The sequence below is a fragment of the Pinus tabuliformis genome, chromosome X, assembly GCF_031772625.1.
Source record: "Pinus tabuliformis cultivar Carrire ecotype Pingquan chromosome X, CPIR1, whole genome shotgun sequence".
NCBI classification, from domain to species: Eukaryota; Viridiplantae; Streptophyta; class Pinopsida; order Pinales; family Pinaceae; genus Pinus; species Pinus tabuliformis.
The window spans coordinates 773300964-773321020 of NC_142308.1; the positions used below are offsets into that span (position 1 = coordinate 773300964).

The following is a 20057-nucleotide window of genomic DNA, read 5'->3' on the forward strand; positions in this document are numbered from 1 at the left end:
CCTCTATCTTTTTGCATTATTGTTTACTGCTTTACTGAATAATCGTTATATTGTTGAAGATTAACTAATGCTCTGAAAAGGATTAATTAAGTGCTAATTGCTAAGAAATACTAATTCACCCCCCCCAATGTTTCCAACAAGGTGTCATGTGGATAATGATGAGGTGGATGGGGACACAGGGGTCTCAAGGCCAAATGCCATGGGCTCTGTTACCCACCATTTTGTGGGTGATATCCCCAGGAGAAATTTATATCCATGATGAGCCTCAGCCGGCAGCCCCTTGATGCCTCCTACTAACTTGTTGTGCCATTTCTCTGCCACCTGAGCCAGCCATGTGGTCCCTCACCCACCTGTATTGATCGTATGTTTGAAGGTGGGCCTCCCGAATCTAAAGGTGTGTCTTGTCATTTGGTAATTAAGTATTGGGTTTACTTATCATGGAGACTTTTGGGTATGGATTGATGGGGGGATTTGGCAGAAAGAGTGGGTTTAGTTTGTGCTATTATCCCCTTGATCTCTTTTGGTTGTTACCCTTGGATCTTAGTTCCATGGGATCTCCCTTATTGACCATTTGGTTCTAGGGTGGTACTACTTGGGAAACCCCGACTTTGGGTGCGTGGTCCCACTCCTTTACCCGCACACATTACTCCCTTTCCACTCATTATACCCCCATTCATCTTTTCTTCCACCAAGGTCCACATTTCCATTTTGGGTCCACATAGGGCCAACCTCCCTATCCTCTTGCCCCCACCTTGGGTCAGGCCTAGAATGATGCCCCGGAGGTTGAAGCAATTAAAAAAAAAAGTGAAAAGCATAATTGGCCACATTTAACAGGAAATTGTACCACAAAATGCAAAAGATGGCTGGGACAAAAATAATTATCACGTGGGCAAAAGCCATTACATGAACTCTACCCCAATCATTGGCTATCACCTTGGTTCCATAGGCCCTAGATGAGCCTCCTCTATCATTCAGGAACCCATGATTGTCCCAACCCCTGGAGGGCAATGAACTGCCCCACCTAAAAGGGGGTAATCACTACTATATCATACACATCATGCTCTTGTCCTTTGAGCCCAAAGCAGTCAATTAAAGAAAATTCATAAAAGGCAAAAGGCATACGAAGAAGGGTGGAAAAATCAAGGTCGGGGCACCTCATGTACCACAACTGCTCCCTCCTATACATTACATACCTAGGTGTGGGCTTCCCTTTATCTAGCTACCCCTATGCCCCACTATGTGGCCCAGGGTTGCCCCTCTCATTCCCTATTCCACCTCACTTATTTGTCACTTGCCACCCCCATTAGAGGGATCTACCTTGGACATACTATCCCCTTTAAGGGTTGAAACCACCTAATAAGGTACTTGGCTAACCCCCTTTGGAGCCTAGAGACACTAGCACGTGCTAAAGCCCACTACAGAGGGCATGCCATTATGAAGTGCCCTCATTGTTATTCATGATTTGTAAGCTCTTTTACCCGATTATTTTAATGATTGGTTGTACTGGAAGCCTAGGGGACGCATTGGATCTTATGCAGCATTAGAGGTGGTTTCCATTTGGGTTTGGTCTCCCTATATGGGATATCCTAACCCCAGAGTTCTACATTGGCACATGTAGGGTGTGCATAGAGATCCATTGGCCTCCACGGCAGTAGACAGCACTCCATGATGCTCAGAGATTACTAGCGATCCACTTTGGGATGATGGTGATATGCTTGGTACATTATGCCCAACAGGCCCCCATAGGAGCCCCGCACTCTTAACAGGTGTCCCAGGACTTGTACGATATCATGGCAGCATTCATTACACCACTTGGACCCTTGCAAAGGATCTCTGATTCATATGGAGACCCATGGGGTCATCTATGTGCCCTCATACCCACTAGAAGCACCACATGGCTAACTACTTGGAGAACAAGGGGCCACCCCCTTGTCCATCATATTCCGAGGAATTTATTCCTCAATATGGCACTTCAGGATATTATTGAGCCTTTGGAGGGCCCTACAACATGCACATATTGTTATTTGGCCCCTTGTGGGTCTTATTTTTACATTTGTGAGCTAGTTTGGTGGGCTTGTCACCAATAGGGGTTTTATTTGCACATTATTTTATCATTAGGGGCTAATGTAGGCCCATAGGCTAATTCGAACTCCTTAGGAGGCTATATATTGATGTTAGATACACTCATTTGTATCATCACTTGACTTGGGATCTCTCTAATCATAGAGAACTTCGCATTTTTTCCTTGGAGGATATTTTTGGAGATGGATGAATTTTGACGTATGGATTTGTGCTATTTATATTGTCTTGGAGCTTTGTCTTGTAAACAAAATGTTGGTTGGATATGCTCTATAATGTTGTAAGTAAATTTTGATGTTATTATTCTTGTCGTTGCATACTGCTAAACCTAGGGCTAGACATTACATGATTGAAATGTGGAATTGAGCATGTTTTAGCTAAGTTATTGTATGGGGCAATGTTATATAAATGAAATGTCCTAGAGATTATTTGTCTCGATAAGGTTGCATTGTTTGCTTTGAAGTATAAATGCTTGAAGGTCGCTTTTCTTTTCTTTCTCTCAACATTGGATGAAGTTGACTTTCTAAGCCACCTTGATCAAGAAACCAAGTTAGTACTCATCATCATCCTTGACTCCATATCCCCAGGTGAATTAGGCATTGATCCCTAAAAAGGATGGTTTTTCCCTTAATGCTTTTCACCTTTTATCACTTTTCCCCAGGTCTAGACCTCAAAGGTCACCTAGGGCATCAATTTCCCGGGAATTGACCCAAGGAAAAACTTCGATCTCCTATAGGATACTGTGTTGGTGGTTCCCCTCCCTCTCCTCCAAATTTGAGGCAATTCTAATGGTGGAATCTCCGAGAATCCCAAGCCCTAGCTCTAGGATCGAATTTTTCCTAGACATCCCCAAGGTTAGACCTTCACAGGATAAAGTCAACCTTTTGAAGTAAATATTCTTGTTTGGTCCTTTCCCTTCACCTTGTCCAGGATAGGAACATCATTGGTCACTGCATTCCATCACCGAACCTGGGCTGGGTCCACTTGGCCTGTGTGGTCCCACTTCTCAATAAAAATTATTTGTCAAGGACCATTTGGTAATCCAAGTTTCCCAAGTATTATAGGAATTGAGAACCTCGTCCATAAGTCTATTCCTTCTCCCTCAACCCTCCAATCCTCACCCCTTACCCTTGGAAGATCAAGTCCCTTTCTTAAAGAGCAAGCAAGTTCCATTCTTCGCTACATCCATGGGAAACAGTTTCTAGGGTCACTTTCCACCTATCCATTGACATATACTTTACAAGTGATCCCTACACTACCGGAACTCCTCCTATCGGTGAAAGTCCATAAAGTGCAGGGAGACTTAGATGTGGTGACAATGGATTAAGCCCCCATCGTTTCCCTTAACCTAGCAGTTGCCCTCTTAGGAACTCCTTTAAGGTCCCCTGCTGGTTTGAGTGGTAACAGGCTCAAGGGTGGTAATGATGAGGGATGTCCACATACTTGGGTGTATGAATGTAGGAGGAATCAATCGCGGTACATGTGTTATCTCAGCGTTTGTTTTTCCACCCTTCTTCATTTTCCCTTTGCCTTTAATTGATTTTTCTTTATTTTACTGCTCAGGGCTTCGGGGGATGAGAGCATGATGTGTATGATATAGCAATGACTACCCCCTTAAGGTGGGGTAGTTCATTGCCCACCAGAGGTTGGGGCATACATGGGTTCCTTAATGATGCAGGGGGCACTCATAAGGGTCTGAGGAACTAGGGTGATGGCCATAATGATAAGGGGTAGAGCTCATGTTTGGCTTTTGCCCATGTGCTAAATTTTATTGTCCCAACCATATTTTTCATTTTGTGGTACATTTCCTTTTGTATGTGGCGATATTATGCTTATAATATTCTTCTTTTTTCGCTGCATCAACCTCCTGGGCATCGTTCCAAGCCCGACCCAGACATGTGGACAAGGGGAGGGGGAGTACCAAAGCCTTGTGGAGCCAAAGAGGGAGGATGATGAAATAGGGCATGTAATATGTGGAGGGTAGTGAAAAATGTGGAACGGGAAAACAGGACCGTGCTACCAAAATCGAGGTTTTCAAAGTAGTGTCGATCCTAAAGTTGTAAGCCAGTAGCGGAGATCCCACGAGACTAGGGTTTAGGATTAACCCCTCAGTTAAGGTAAAGGGAACAAGTCTACAGTCAAAACCCTTCCTCCTTCCTAGCCACCCAATAATCCATACCCAATTGTGCCCAAGAAAAGCAAGCATAAGCACCCAGTTACATAATGAAAAATCATACCTTTAGGATTGGATGGCCCACCTTCAAGCATATTATCTCGACAGATGGGCAGGGGATATACGACTGGCTCAGGGAGCAGACATCTGGCAAAATATCAACTACATTGGTGGTTGTCAGGGGTTGCTGGCTGAAGACAAATCTAGGAGAAAATTTTCTCCTATGGAGTCACCCACTGGTGGTGGGTAACAATCCCTATAATTGGTGAGAGAACCCCATGGAATTATAACTAGTAAAAACTTATAAAAATGCAGGATTCACTGTTGAGAATTCAAAGAGAAATAGGAAGGTTTCTACAATAAAACCATGGTTAGAGTTTCCCTAACTACTAAAGCAAGTACCACAAATCTACAACCCTATTATTGTTTCCCATTCACTGCATAGGCCAAGTTATATCTTCTAGGTCATTCAAAGTAGGAAACCAATAGTCTTGGATTCTTTTTGAATGCATTGGGAAGGAAGAAAATCCATGAAGGACTGTGAAGTAGAGAAAGAAAAGATCTTCCCTATGCTATGAAAGGGAAGAGAGTGGCAAGGTTGATTGATGGCTTGAATGAGAGCCAAGAGTGCTCAGTAATTAGAAAATTGGCTTCAAAATCGAGAAATGGGTTTGCCTATGTGAGATTGTAGTCTTCTAAAAGCTTCCTTCCATATTTTATTCCTAAGTTGGGCAGTGAATCACTCCTCAACAATCGGTTTCGTGGACTTCAGTTGGAAGAGAATAAATATCCACAATCAATTTTGTATGGAATGTTTATGTTTAAATTCTATTTTAATAATGGGTAAAGAGTGAATTCAAAATATGCATGTTATTTCCACTATTAATCATTTGTGCATATGAATTTGTTTATAATGTTGCTAGAGTTCATGTTTGCTTTACACCTGCAAAATAAAAGTTTGAATTTTATTTTTCCTTAACAACCTAACAGTTGGTTAATGAAAGAAAGAATTTAGCATCGAATGCCCTGATGGCCAACGGAGGCATCTAGAATCTAGATACATGACACATCGGCTCAAATACCATGTTGAAATTCACAAGTGAGAATTGAATGTAATCAAAAGACAAAACCTAGTTTTTTAAAACCTAGTCATGACTACAATGGAAAGAGATAACCCCAGTATGCTAGAAAGAGAAAAAAATTCCCAAGCACAAGCGCACTACACCAGAGATGAACAAGTGCATATTAAAAGAAAAGAAATATTAAGCATAAGAAAATGCCAGAGATGTAGCTGTCCCTAAGCATAAAACACTTTATAAGAGATATCGAAAGGATCAAAAGATGAATGCACAAAGCAGAGTGAGATGTATTCTACAGCCTAGTATGGATGAGTTGTGTAACAGAACATAAGAACATGGTATTGGTTGGTGAAAAAAATAAAATAAACTATCAAAAATTAAAAAATTAAATCAACCTATTTTAATTGCAAAGCAAAGTGTACTCTAGAACAAAATATCGATTAGATGTGTAAAATAAAGTCATTTTAATAAAACACTATCGCAATCATAGAAAAGAATAAAAAAAAAACATGATATCCCATAACGTAGAACCATCTGAACCTTCAATTTTTAAGTACATCTTACATTTTATTTTTTTACCTGTGTTTAATATATCTAAGGCTAGGATCTATTCAGTGATTTACAAATAAAAGTTGTGGCATATTCATACACAACTCAAGTAAGACAGTAACTCAGGGGGTGCTAATGAGCTTCAAGAAGAGTTGATAAGTTCACGTGTACAAGTTTGACTAGGTCAACTTTAACGATTCCCAAATATTCTAATAAATGAGCCTTAGCCATGATATAATGATACACATGGCTGTGCTGTGGCCACATGTGAAAATCACACCTATAGTTCTAGCAGAGTTCTCCATCAAATTTACAATCTCAAAACAAAAGGGGCCTCCGTTCAATACAAACATGCATTTAAATGATTCTAAAACTTAAAAAATGGGGGGAAGTTGGTAGTCATGAAAAAGATGAGGAAGGACCTCTTGAGAAGCCTGGGCAAGATGATGAAGATTGGGCCATCTGTCCATCCAGCGATTGTAATAGCTGACAACAGTAGCCACCCTTGTTTGCTGAAGCATTACCTCCGATACCCACACGGCATATGCCCTGCTCTGTTCATCCCCCTCCTCGCCACCTTGGTTGGACCTCCAAGGCAAAACGCGATGGTTTCCATTGTACCACTGAATGAGGCATTTTGAGATAGCGGAGGCCTCTTCGTCTCTAAAATCTGTGACCCCACTCAAACAATCTTCTATATCTGCAACACTGTCAGTCTGAATCTCCTTGGATTTTACTAGAGCTTTGTAACTCTGCGGTTTAGGACTCTTGATCAACTTCCCCTTGACGGATACCGGTGTGCAAGCAGCATGAGCTCTCCTCTGGTGGATTTGCGCGGCAACACCACCTTCGTCTACATCCACATCCACAACGATGCCCGCCCTTCTGCAGGAACGCCGCAGAATGGGAGCATCCCCCATTGGATTGGACCCGCAACCGCAACCGCAACCGCGAGAGCAATCCTCCGTGGGCCTTCGACTTCCACTGCACTTCAGTTTTTGAATATGAAATTATTTGAATGATTTATGATGATGCGTTTGCTTGAACGGAATGTGATTTTTTTAGTAAAGTCACAATGGCATATGCGTTTGATACATCTCTTATATCTACCTTTTTAAAGTAACTCACAGTGTGATTGGCGATAATGTGAATTGATTTTTCATAATTTCTTAAAGAAAATCAAAATCACATTATTTGAAATCATTTTTTTTTTGGAAGGAGGCAAAGTATTGGATGGTGAGCGGATTAAAAGTAATCTTAAATCTTATATTTTTTATTTTTATAATAATTAATATAATTATATTTTATCAATAATAAAAAATACATTTATATTTTATCAATATTTATTTTTAAATATTAGTGTTATGAAATTTTACAATGTGGGCAATTGATTAAAGTTTAAACTTAAATAATCAAGTTAATTAAAAAAAATTAATATTTATATTATTATGAAATTAATTAATTTTAAATTGAGAGATTTGTTATGGAAGAGATGTTGTAATGTTTATGTTATATAAATTTTTTTGGACTTAATCAAATAATATGAAAATTAAAGTAAAATAATAAATTTAACAATTAAACTAACATTGAAGTAAAAATAATCAATTTAACATTGGCCTTTTTGGTTCCAGTGTTTCACAACTTATGATTTTGTCAATGGTATTTTTATGTAAGAAGAAAGAAATATATATAGTCTATCAACTTAGATCCATCTTAACTCGGATCTATTAAGTGCAAAGAGGGATCAAATCTCTTTTTGTAGAAACCTCTTTTAAAGTGAAAAGATATTTGAACCCTATTGTTGCTTGGTAGATCATGACTTAAGATGGGGCTAGGCTTCTTCTTATAATTGAGTCTAATGGTTAAGAACATGTGTTTCGTCATATGAAGTAACAAGTTCAAGCCTAAAGGGGGTACAGTATGTACACATATGTAAATTATAGCACTCAAATCCTTGTATGGAGGTCATTATCAACACATTATTTAATTGTATATAAAGAAGCCTGATTTTAGGCCAAAACATTCTACGATGGACCATGGTATCATGTTGAGACACATTATTGAAAAGGTTTGGGGGGCAAAGCATAAGTATTATGTTGCTTTGTTGACTTAAAAAAAAACGCATTTAACACGGTCCCTAGAGATAAGTTGTAGAATTGAAGAACTTGAAATTCCTTTGCATTATAGGGTCGTTGTCCATATGCTACATGAAGAGGTGAAAGTCAAAATAGAACTTCAACAAGCATTTCAAAAATATTTTGAAGTGACATTGGAGTTAAGCAAGGTTGCCCTCTATCCCCTACTCTTTTCAGTTTACATATTGAGAAACTGGAAGAATGGCTAAATCTGTAAGGTGGGAATGGTGTTTGTCTGGGGGAGTTTGTGATAAGGCTTATTTTATATGCCAATGAACTTGTGTTGATTGTTAAATCAACTCATCGATTGCAGATGCACCTATATGCCCTTGAGCATTTTTGTAGAGCAGTGGGGATGTAAGTCAATACCAGCAAAACCAAAATGGTGATTTTCTCTAATAGAAGGAAGTAGAGCCAACATGTGTTCTTCTCTAAAGGCAATACTCGCAAAGAAGTAAATGAGTACATGTACCTCAGGATTGTGGAAAGAAAAAAATTTAGAAGGGTGGAAATCATTATATGCTCTTCAAAATAGATGTAGAGAGGTTGAGCTATGGAATTGGAAAATGACTAAAGTGCTTTTTGGGCTCCTAGTTCGTCCAATGATGCTTTATGGGTGTGATTGTGAGCTAGCAACACTCCCATTTCAAAATGGAAACAAATTGAGAGAATCCAAAGTGCTTGATCTTGAACAAGTTCAAAATAAAAAAGTTTGGTTCCTTATGAGATAACGTTGAGTGAAACACAGGCAGCTTCCATCGAAGCAATTGTTATGGTGTGTCTCATAATATATCTGAAAGGAATTGAGCAAATGGAAGTAAGTAGATGGCATAAAATTGTCTTCAATGAAAACATAAGTAAAAGAAAGAAAACATGGATGAAACAAAATAACGAATAGATGCATAAATGAAATATTTAAATCAATGTTTGTCCCACAAATAGCAAGGAGTTAATGAATTTTGTTATGGAGAAGTTCCACAAGCGTATATGAGGAAAAGAGTTGGGTAGAAAGAAGAAGTATTATGTTGAGGAAGTCAACCTTACTAGTGATCTCCAACAAAAATAGTACATTGGAGTTAACATTCCATGGAGAGCAAAGACTATTATTGTTCAATTAAGAACAAATTCACATAAACTTCGTGTGAAATAGGACAATGGAAAAGACCTAAACAAGCTTGGGAAGAACAGGGGTGTATTTTATGCACTTGTTGATGATGAGCCACACTTACTGGTTCAAAAATGTCGATAATCAAAATGTCTGATGTGAGTAGTCAAGAAATGTTTGAACATAAAAACATTTCATTTTGGAATGTGACGTTTTCAAGGACATCAAGGATAGTTATGGCAATATGTGAGCAACTGCTTCTTAGCATTGTTTTTTCACTATTTGAATGATGGATCAACTCACCATCAATTTGAATAAGAAAAAGATTGAATTATGAAAAGAAAAAAACATAGAGGTCGGTGATCTGATGTAACACCCTCCTCCCACATCTACCCAAGTAACCAGCCAACTAGGGTAAACATGTGACGAGAGGATACTATGATGTGATTCAACCTACTAGGTGACCTTAAGGAAGTGGAATCGATGGAAACACGTCAAACATACCTCCCACATCAACAACAACACTCCCAGGAGCCAGGGTATCATGCCCCTGGATCCCATTAAGTTTTTAAGCTATTAAACCTCTAGACACTCCCATGTTATGGGCATGCCAGCATCTAGAGAGCTTTGGACGCTCCCACAAGCCTGCATGCCTGCATCTAGGGACTATTTCCAGCAAACCTGTGCCAAAGTCCACGGGATTCAAGGCACTTTTCAAGCCCAGAATTTCGACCATTGCCCAAAACTTACTGTAACTTCCAGGATCCATTAAGCACATGATGACAAGACTAATAAACCAAAAACTAACTCCAGGACTAGGCTTGACCATCCCCAACTAGGACTGACATTCTTTCAAACACTTGGCATTAATGCAATCTACAGGTGTAAACAACAAATTTAAGCATGGGGTCTCATACTTATCTGAGAATCACTAAGAAGAATTGTTCCCTTATATCATTTACTGCATTATCATCTATTATGTCATAGATACATTGTTTATTCGTTTACAAATAGAAACACGAGGAGAGCCATACATCATCATTGTCAGAATACACGCTCATAACCAACAACATAATAACAAAAATACCATGAATGCATCAACCATAGAATCCACATATAAACCAGTACATTCACACATGAAAACCCAAGGGAATGATTTTCTCATTAATGAATGTAGAAATCAACCGGGGATGGGACTACCTTGTTCCACCCAACCATAGATTGGTTGAGCCAAATCTCTCTTCATCCAATCACCCTTGTGCCATATTCCAAGCATGAATGTGGGACTCATAACCAACCAAAAATAACCAAAAGAGCATGGATGCTACCGGATTTCTCCACCTACACCATAAAGAATTTTAATGCCTCCTAGTCTCTCAGGCCTTATCGTAATCCACTGTCTGATCCAGGGATCACTAGGCCCTACACTGAGACCCACTCTCTAGGCTTTACCATAAATCCCATTGTGGGACTACTAGGCCCAATGGAGAGCAATCCACCTCTTGGCTTTACTGTATATCCCGCCATTCATTGGCAAGGATTCCTAGGCCCACTGAGGCACACAATCATGGCTTTATCACAACCCACATTCCGGCTCAGGGGTTACTAGGCCAGTGAATTTACCGTGATCCACCGTCTGGTTCAGGGACCACTAGGCCATGTGTTTGTCATTTCGGAGATCCACCTCACTCAGCTACGAATCCATCCGACAATCTAGCTCAACCGAAGTATGAGAACCCATCTCATCAAGGCTATCCGGAAATGGCTAGGCTAGGCTGAAAACACCGTCGCACATGGCAAAACCCATGCCATGACAAAAAAGAACCACAAGCAATACCATGCATGCCAAATCTAGCAAGGAAATCACACATGTAAATCAATACCTATAAAGAATCATGTTGTAGCTGCTTGATCCTACTCTCCCTTGCTTACTCCTTCCTTCTTTTTGCCTTCTTTTGCCTTTCTTGCTCCAATGGCAAGTGCTCCAAGAAAACTCTAAGTGTCCAAGAGTAAGAGAGAGAGAGAATAATGAGAGAGCTCCAAAACTGAAGTGATTAAACATACCCACTGATCCTCAGAAGCCTTTTTATCAATTAGGCCTCTATTTTCTTCATTTTCCATTATTTTCCTTCATTTTCCTCCTCACATGCAATCTATGACCTTTCACCTCCCTTTTCTCCTAATTTCCATTATTTTCATAAATAAATGCGCCAAAAATGTCATTTTGTCTTTCCAAAGTCTTTGCCTTTTCCAATTACCTTAATCATACTAAACCAAATGAACATCCACTAGGATGTTTTACCTGACATTCAGCTTGGAATAAGTGTCCCATCAACCATGGTTTTATATATATATATATATATATATATATATATATATATATTTAACTTTTATTACATAAAATTTTCACCAGGGCTATTACAGAACCCTCTCCCTTGGGGGACACCGTCCTCAGTGTTCAACTTTACATTTACCCTGGCAAAACCGCTGGAAAGAAAACATATAGTTCATGGAGTTTTATAACATAGCTCAATGCAGTATTTACAATGATCACCCTGCTGAAAGCAAACCAACATAACAAAATGACAACTATAATGACATGACACCCATACCGCTTATTAGAGCTTTATAACATAGCTCATGGTGGTATTTACATCCCTATACATATGTCAAAACATCACACCATAACATATGCCAAAACATATACCAAAAATCATACCCAAACTGCTTTGCCTCAACGGGAAAACATTGAAGGATACATAGCCCGCATCTAATCCGTCATCTCCCATGTAGCTTCATCGGACCCAAAATGCTTCCACTGCACTTTAACTTGCTCGATTGCTTGGTTCCGGAGCATGAGCACCTTTTTTTCTGCAATATACACTAAGGCTCCAACTGGAATTCTCCATTTGGCTCCACCTGTAATACAGACTAGTCAATCACATGATCAACATCTTTAACATACTTCTTAAGCAACGATATATGAAAAACATCATGGACTTTCACTGTGGACGACAATGCAAGTCGATAGGCTACTAGTCATATCCTCTCAATAATCCTGAAAGGTCCATAAAATCGTGGTGCCAACTTGGCACATGATCCAATCCGTAAGGATCTCTTCTTCGGTTTTATGTGTAAATACACATGTTCTGCAACCTGGAACTCCTTGAACAACCTATTCCGATCTGCATAGCTCTTCTACCTATCTTGTGTTGCTTTCAAATTCTTCTTGATTACTTGCATTTCAAGTTCTATTTTAGCCAACATGTTTGGTCTAGTCAACACCCTGTTAACCGGATCACTCTAACTGATGGGAGTATTGTAACTTCACCCATACAATGCCTCAAATAAACTCATCTTCAAACATTCATGATACCCATTATTGTAAGCGAACTCTACCAGTGGAAGATATTCCTCCCACTTTCACTGTTGATGCATCACGTACATCCTCAACATGTCCTCCAATATTCGGTTGACCCTCTTTGTCTGTCCATCTGTCTGCGGATGATAAGTTGTGCTAAAAGCCAACTTTGTGCCCAAACCTGCAAACAACTCCTTCGAAAATTTTGAAGTGAACTTTACATCCCTACCTCACACAATATTCTTTGGAACTCCATGCAATTTGACCACATCTCAAATGAATACATGTGCTACATCACTAGCTACGAATGCATACTTCACTGGAATGAAGTGTGCAACATTTGTCAACCTTTCCACAACAACCATGATGGAATCATGATGTCTCACTGTCCTCGACAATCATGTGATAAAGTCCATCGAAATGACCCTCATTTCCACTCTGGAATTGTAATCGGTTGTAGTAGTCCACTTGGATGCTTACACTTTGCCTTGACCATTTGACAGTCCAAACACCTAGCTACAAACTCAACCACATCCTTCTTTATATTCATTCAGTAATAGAACCTCTTCACTGCAGTTAATGTCTTCTGTAATCCTAGGTGGCCCAAATATGGTTTCGCATGAAACTCCCTCAAGATCACCTTCTTGAACTCATTGTTGCCTGACACATATATCTTGTCTCTAAATCTAACCAATCCGTCTAATGTGAGACGGTAGTCCAAATCCTGTACAGCGGCACCTATACATGTACTCTACTACAACCTGTGCACAATCTCCATATACCTGTCATCATACCGACCTGTCTGCAAAATCCTATCTTGTAAATTTGTCCCATAGGAGCTCATAGATGCCATGTAATTTACCTATACCCGCATGCTAAGAGCATATGTGACTATGTTCCCCTTTCCTTTGATGTACCTGATCTCGAAGTCAAAATCATTCATCGTGGCCAACCATCTAGCTTGCCCAGAGTTCAAATTTGGTTGGTCAAACAAGTACCTCAACCTAATGTGATCACTCATCAGTACAAACCTCCTGCCAAGAAGATAGTGCCTCCACATCTTCAATGCATGTATGATCTTTGCTAACTCAAGATCATGTGTCGAGTAGTTCTGCTCGTGCTCGTTTAGTTTTCGTGACTCATAGCATACCACATGTCCATCCCACATAAGGACCCCATGAAGTCCTATCTTGAAAGCATTTGTGCATACTACAAACTCCTTGTCTGAATCTGCAATCTTTAACACTTAAGCATGTGTCAACAACTGCTTAAGTTGCTTAAAACTGGCCCTACACTCCTCTGTCCAGTCAAACTTCTTACCTTTCCTCTGCAATGATGTAATAAGATAAGAAATATGTGAGAAGTTCCTAATGAACCTCCAGTAATAACCTGCCAACCCCATTATGATCTCACCTCATCTACATTTCTAGGGGGCTATGCACTCCATGATGACCCTTATCTTTTCTGGATCTACTGCAATGCCCTCCTTGGAGACAACATGTCCCAAGTAATGTACCTTAGTCTGGAAGAAACTGTATTTGTTGAGCTTAGCATACAACTGATGCTCTCAAAACAATCTGAACACCGTTTCCAAATGCTCAGCATGCTCTTCCTCATTTTTAGAATACATCAATCTGTCATCAATGAACACAATAACAAACTTGTCCAAATAAGGATGCAACACATTGTTCATCAAACACATAAATGTAGTTGGGGCATTAGTCAAACCGAATGGAACTACAACAAACTCGTAATGCCAAGACCTGGTCCTGAATGCGGTCTTGTAGATGTCTTCTTCGTTGATGCATACCTGGTGGTATATTGACCTCAAGTCGATCTTAGAGAACATTGTTGCTCCCTTCAGTTGATCAAAAAAATCATCAATCCTCGGTAACACATACCCTTTCTTAATGGTCACTTTGTTCAATTGCCTGTAATCAATGCACAATCTGAGAGTACCATCCTTCTTCTTCATAAACAACACTGGTGTGCCCCATGGTGATACACTTTCCTTAATGTATCTCTTTTCAAGCATCTCTTTCAACTGCAAATTTAATTCTACCAACTCAGGTGCACTCATCCTGTAAGGTGTTTTTGATGCTGGAGTTGCCTCGGGTACCAACTCAATAGAAAAGTCTACCTACCTATGAAGTGGCAACCCTGAGAGATCCTCAGGAAATACATCCTGAAACTGCTGTAAAACTGGGTACCTGCTCAAAACATCTGCATCTTCAACTTCCTTACCCTTTCCATTAGAGTTATGAACTGCAAATAGCACACACCCTTTCATGTGACTGCGCTTGGCCTGCATAGTTGTCACCATCCTAACTGATGTGGCTTTCTTCTTCTCCTGTAAAACTCTTGGTTCCCCGTTGTCATCCAAGAACTCAATAGCTTTGTCGTAACAATCCACCTTGGTCTTGTGATGGTATAGCTAATCCATACCAAATAGCATATTGTATGACCCCATGACAATATGTTCAAGTGCATTGTTGTAGGCATGCCACTCAACTCAAATGCACAACATCTTACCCAATGGTGAACTCTTTTCTTTGTACTTGTAGCCAATTGCACTAACCAAGATTTTGCATGCAATTCCTTACTCAAACCACACTTATCCACCAAGTTAGGACTAACATAGCTATAATTAGATCCAGGGTCAATCAAAATAGAAATAACTTGATCACAAAGCTTGTCATCCATATCAATGATAGATGCATGGTGCTCTGCCTGTCTGTTGTCCACGGATGCATAAATACGAGGAATGCTCTTCCCAATATCCCCAACAGTCTGTGCCTCCTGTGCACTACATATCTTAGGCCTACCACCCTAATTATGCGGACAATCTCTCCTAAGGTGTTCCTCACTGCATGTCCAACACTCCAACCATCCTATACCATTACCTCTATGTTGTTGTTGTGATCCGTGTCCCTATCTAGCCGCATTAAACTTCTTTTGAGGTGCCACATTTTCATTCTCCTCTACATTTTGAGGCCTTGCTCTCTTAGGCTACGATTTACCTTTACCATTTTCCTTATCCTTCCCTTTCCATCCTTGCTTAGATTCATTATTACGCTTTGATTGTTCATAGCAATGCTTCAATTTCCCAATAACTTCATCAAGTGACCAAGGCTCATCATACTCAATCCGATCTCTAAGTGCTAATGGAAAACCACTGAAAAATCATTGAACTTTAGCCTTCTCATCTTTAAGATATGATACATACCTCCATAGTTCCAGAAACTTGGTCATGTACTCTTCATTTGTCATTGACCCCATCTTTAACTCATAAAATTCTTTGGCCTTATTATCGTAGTACCTTTCTGACAAGTATTTCTTCTTGAAAAGCCTCTTGAACTCATGCCAACTCAAGTCCTCTGTCCTGATGTCTCTGACCTGCTTCACGTCTTCCCACCAAATGTCTGCTTTACCCGTGGCTTTCCCTTTCATGTTGAAGATAGTGATCTTAGCCTTCATGTTATTTTTGTACTCATGCAACTCAAATAATTTGTTCATCCCAAGTATCCAAGCCTCTGCATCTTATGGTTTTTTCAATTCTCCATCAAAAGTAGGTGGCTTTGCTTTCTTAAATTCATCTTGCAAGTATCCCCTATCACTCCTCTTGTACGGATGATAACGATGACGATCATGATGTCTATCCGAACCAAAACTAGAATAGTACATGTACTCATCACCCCTCATATCCATAGTGTCCAACAGTGTTCCATCTCTCACCATGTCAGCTTTATCCGACATGTGTCTACCAGGAGACCTGCTGCCATATGCCCCATTAGTTTTGTCCTCCCGCCCATGGTTGATCCAAAGTGGCCCTTTCCGCTACAATTCTGACAAACTCTGAAGAAGTGTTGCAATAACCTCTCCTTGTTTCTCTTGTGCCTATATGATCTTGTCATCATCTGCCTTACAACTCCTTATTTCTTCCTTCAAGCTTCTCAATGTGTCTACCAAATCAGAGGAGTGCCCACCACGCTGCTCATCTAATTCATAGGGAGAATCCTTGTAGTCTACCTTCTTTCTATTCATTTTTATCTTTCTCCTACAAGGCATAATATGTCAGCTAAACCAAATCATAATAAACCAGTGTAACTTAGTATAATTTGGGGAGGATATCTCATCTGCAAGATCATCCAAATCAGTGTGATACATGTATAAACATAATCATAACAACATATAACAACTAAGTGTGCCAACACATAACATCATTCTAGCTAGAGTCCAGTCATCCTTGCATGACCATGTCACTACACATACTATGACCTCATGCATGACGACATCAACCATACCAGTGTATGTGGACAATACACAATCATAAACATAGACGATACACCAACATACACACGGACAACACACAAGCATAAACATGGACAACGCACATGCATAAACACATATAATCAAGCATAAACAAACAATACTTGTAACAACGAGTAGCAAAATCTAACCAAGCATACAAGAACGATACATGTAAGCAACATATAACAACATGTAACCAATCATACACTCATGATGACACACTTCCCATCAACAACATCCTCTTTCACATGGCGACATCACTACAACCATAATCGACACCATGCATGTGCAACAAGCACATAGACCACAAGGATGAAAACACATGTGCAAACGACATGAATGCATGACCAACACACCACCCATCCAGTCCAAGGGGTGAACCATGCTCTGATACCACTTTATAACACCCTCCTCCCACATCTACCCAAGTAACCGGCCAACCAGGGTAAACATGTGACGATAGGATACTATGATATGATTCAACATCCTAGGTGACCTTAAGGAAGTGGAATCGATGGAAACACATCAAACATACCTCCCACATCAACAAAAACACTCCCACACAGGTATCATGCCCTAGGGTCCCACTGAGTTTTTAAGTTACTAAACCTCCAGACGCTCCCATGCTATGGGCATGCCAGCGTCTAGTGAGCTCTCGACGCTCCCACAACCCTACATGCCTGCGTCCAGGGACTATTTCCAGCTGACCTATGCCAGAGTCCGCGGGATTCAAGGCACTTTTCAAGCCCATAATTTCGGCCATTGCCCAAAACTTGCTGTAACTTCCGAAATCCATTAAACACATGATGACAAGACTAATAAACCAAAAACTAAATCCAGGACTAGGCCTAACCATCCCCAACCAGGACTGGGATTCTGTCAAACACTTGGCATTAATGCAATCTATAGGTGTAAATAACAAATTTAAGCATAGGGGTCTCATACTTATCTGAGAATCGCTAAGAAGCATTGTTCCCTTATATCATTTGCCGCATTGTCATCTATTAGGTCATAGATACATTGTTTATTCATTTACAAATAGAAACATTGAGGAGAGTCGTACATCATCACTGTCAGAATACATGCTCATAGGTAATAACATAATAGCAGAAATACCATGAATACATCAGCCATAGAATCCACATATAAACTAAGACATTCACATATGAAAAAACCAAGGGAATGAATTTCTCATTAATGAATGTAGAAACCAATCGGGGATGGGACTACCACGTTCCACCCGACCATAGATTGGTTGAGCCAAAACTCTCTTCAGCCAATCACCCATTGTGCTATCTTTTAAGCATGAATGTGGGACTCATAACCAACCAAAAATAACCAAACATGCATGGATGCTACCCGAGTTCTCCACCTACATCGTGAGGAATTTTAGTGCTTCTTAGTCTCTAAGGCTTTACCATAATCCACAGTCTAATCTAGGGATCATTAGGACCTACACCGAGACCCACTCTCTTGGCTTTACCATACATCCCATCCTGGACTACTAGGCCCAATGGAGAGCAATCTACCTCTTGGATTTACCGTATATCCTGTCATTCACCAAGAAGGATTCCTGGGCCCATCAAGGCACACAATCCTAAATTTACCACAACCCACAGTCTGGCTCAGGGGTTACTAGGCTAGTGGATTTACCGTGATCCATAGTCTGGTTCAGGGACCACTAGGCCATGTGTTTTTCATTTCAGAGATCCACCTCACTCAGCTTCGAATCCATCCGGCAATCCAACTCAACCGAAGTATGAGAACCCATCTCATCAAGGCTATCCGGAAATGGAAAGGCTAGGCTGAAAACACTGTCACACTTGGAAAAACCCATGCCATGACAGAAAAGAACCACATGCAATACCATGCATGCCAAATCTAGCAAGGAAATCACACATGCAAATAATCATATTGTAGCTGCTTGATCCTGCTCTCCCTTGCTTGTTCCTTCCTTCATCTTGTCTTCTTTTGCCTTTCTTGTGCCAATGTCAAGTGCTCCAAGAAAATTCTAAGTTTCCAAGAATGTGAGAGAGAGAGAGAATAAAGAAAAAGCTCCAAAACTGAACTGACAAAAGGCACCAATTGATCCTTAGAAGCCTTTTTGTCAATTAGGCCTCTATTTTCTTCATTTTCCATTATTTTCATAAATAAATGTGCCAAAAATGTCATTTTGTCTTTCCAGAGCCTTTGCCTTCGCCAATTTCCTTAGTCATACTAAACCAAATGAATGCCCACTAGGATGTTTTTTCCAACATTTAGCTTCGAATAAGTGTCCCATCTACCATGGTTATATATATATATATATCTCTTATTACATGGAATTTTCACCACAACTGTTACATCCAATAGATTGATTTTAGTCTCATAAACATTAAATCTCATTCATTTATTCATACACCAATTTGATGTCAACAATTGTATAAATAATAACAAATTACTTTATTGTAAACATTTCACAATCCAGTATGACATTAATACTAATATAACAATCAAATTATTTAAAACAAAATTAAAATAAATAAATTAAAATATTATTATTTAAAACAAAATATAAATTTAAAATAATAATAATAATTATTAATAAAAAACACCAAACTTCCATAGCACGAAGCCACATATTGTTCCAGATTTGTGCTACCTTTAATGGTTGTTTATTATTATTATTATTTTAGTGGCTTGTGGTCAGTGATTGTACAGGCAAAGCTTGTAGAGTTGGTAAAAGATAAGCCATTGTGATATGGGGAAGCCACAAGGCGGGGCCCACCAAATACATCCAGATGGCAGAGTGCAAACAAGGCCAATGTTGTAATCCAACTAGCTTTTTCGGTTGGCTATCGCAATGGCTATAAACTACATATAATAAAAATGGTGTAAACTACGTATAATAATAGTGGAGCTGAGAGTATCAATGGAGGCTAATAAGTACTCTTTGTTTTGTTTTACCAGGGCTTCAAACCTGGGACCTCCCTTTTTGACATGACATGATGTTCTTCTTCTGTTTTGTTCCTGCCAGGTTTCGAGCCCTGGATCTCCTTTTGACTTGACATGATGTTCTTCTGTTTCTGCTTTCTTACCTAAAGGGATAAACGCAACATGGTTCAAGCAAATCAGTTCCACACCTCCGCCCGCTTCATCATTTAGTTCTTCAGAATACTAGGGTGGCCGGCCAAGAGTGGGGTTTCAGATCTTGGATGTGAGTTGCACCCCACCCCACCCCATGGGATTCACGTTTTCTAAACTGCTTATGGTTATGCTCGTGGGA

General features: G+C 39.8%; 1 protein-coding gene across 2 annotated transcripts in view; it reads right to left on the bottom strand.

The window, feature by feature from the left end:
- LOC149142168 (HhH-GPD base excision DNA repair family protein) overlaps positions 1–6952 on the bottom strand; it is a 225292-nt gene extending 218340 nt beyond the window's left edge. The window contains exon 1 of one of the 2 annotated variants that reach the window (XM_089448873.1): positions 6303–6952. In XM_089448873.1, the coding sequence (XP_089304999.1) occupies positions 6303–6800 (498 nt within the window). In that variant the 5' untranslated portion in view covers positions 6801–6952. The remainder of the gene's footprint in view (positions 1–6302) is intronic. The other variant, XM_089448874.1, reaches the window with a different exon arrangement.
- Positions 6953–20057: the final 13105 nt, after the last annotated feature.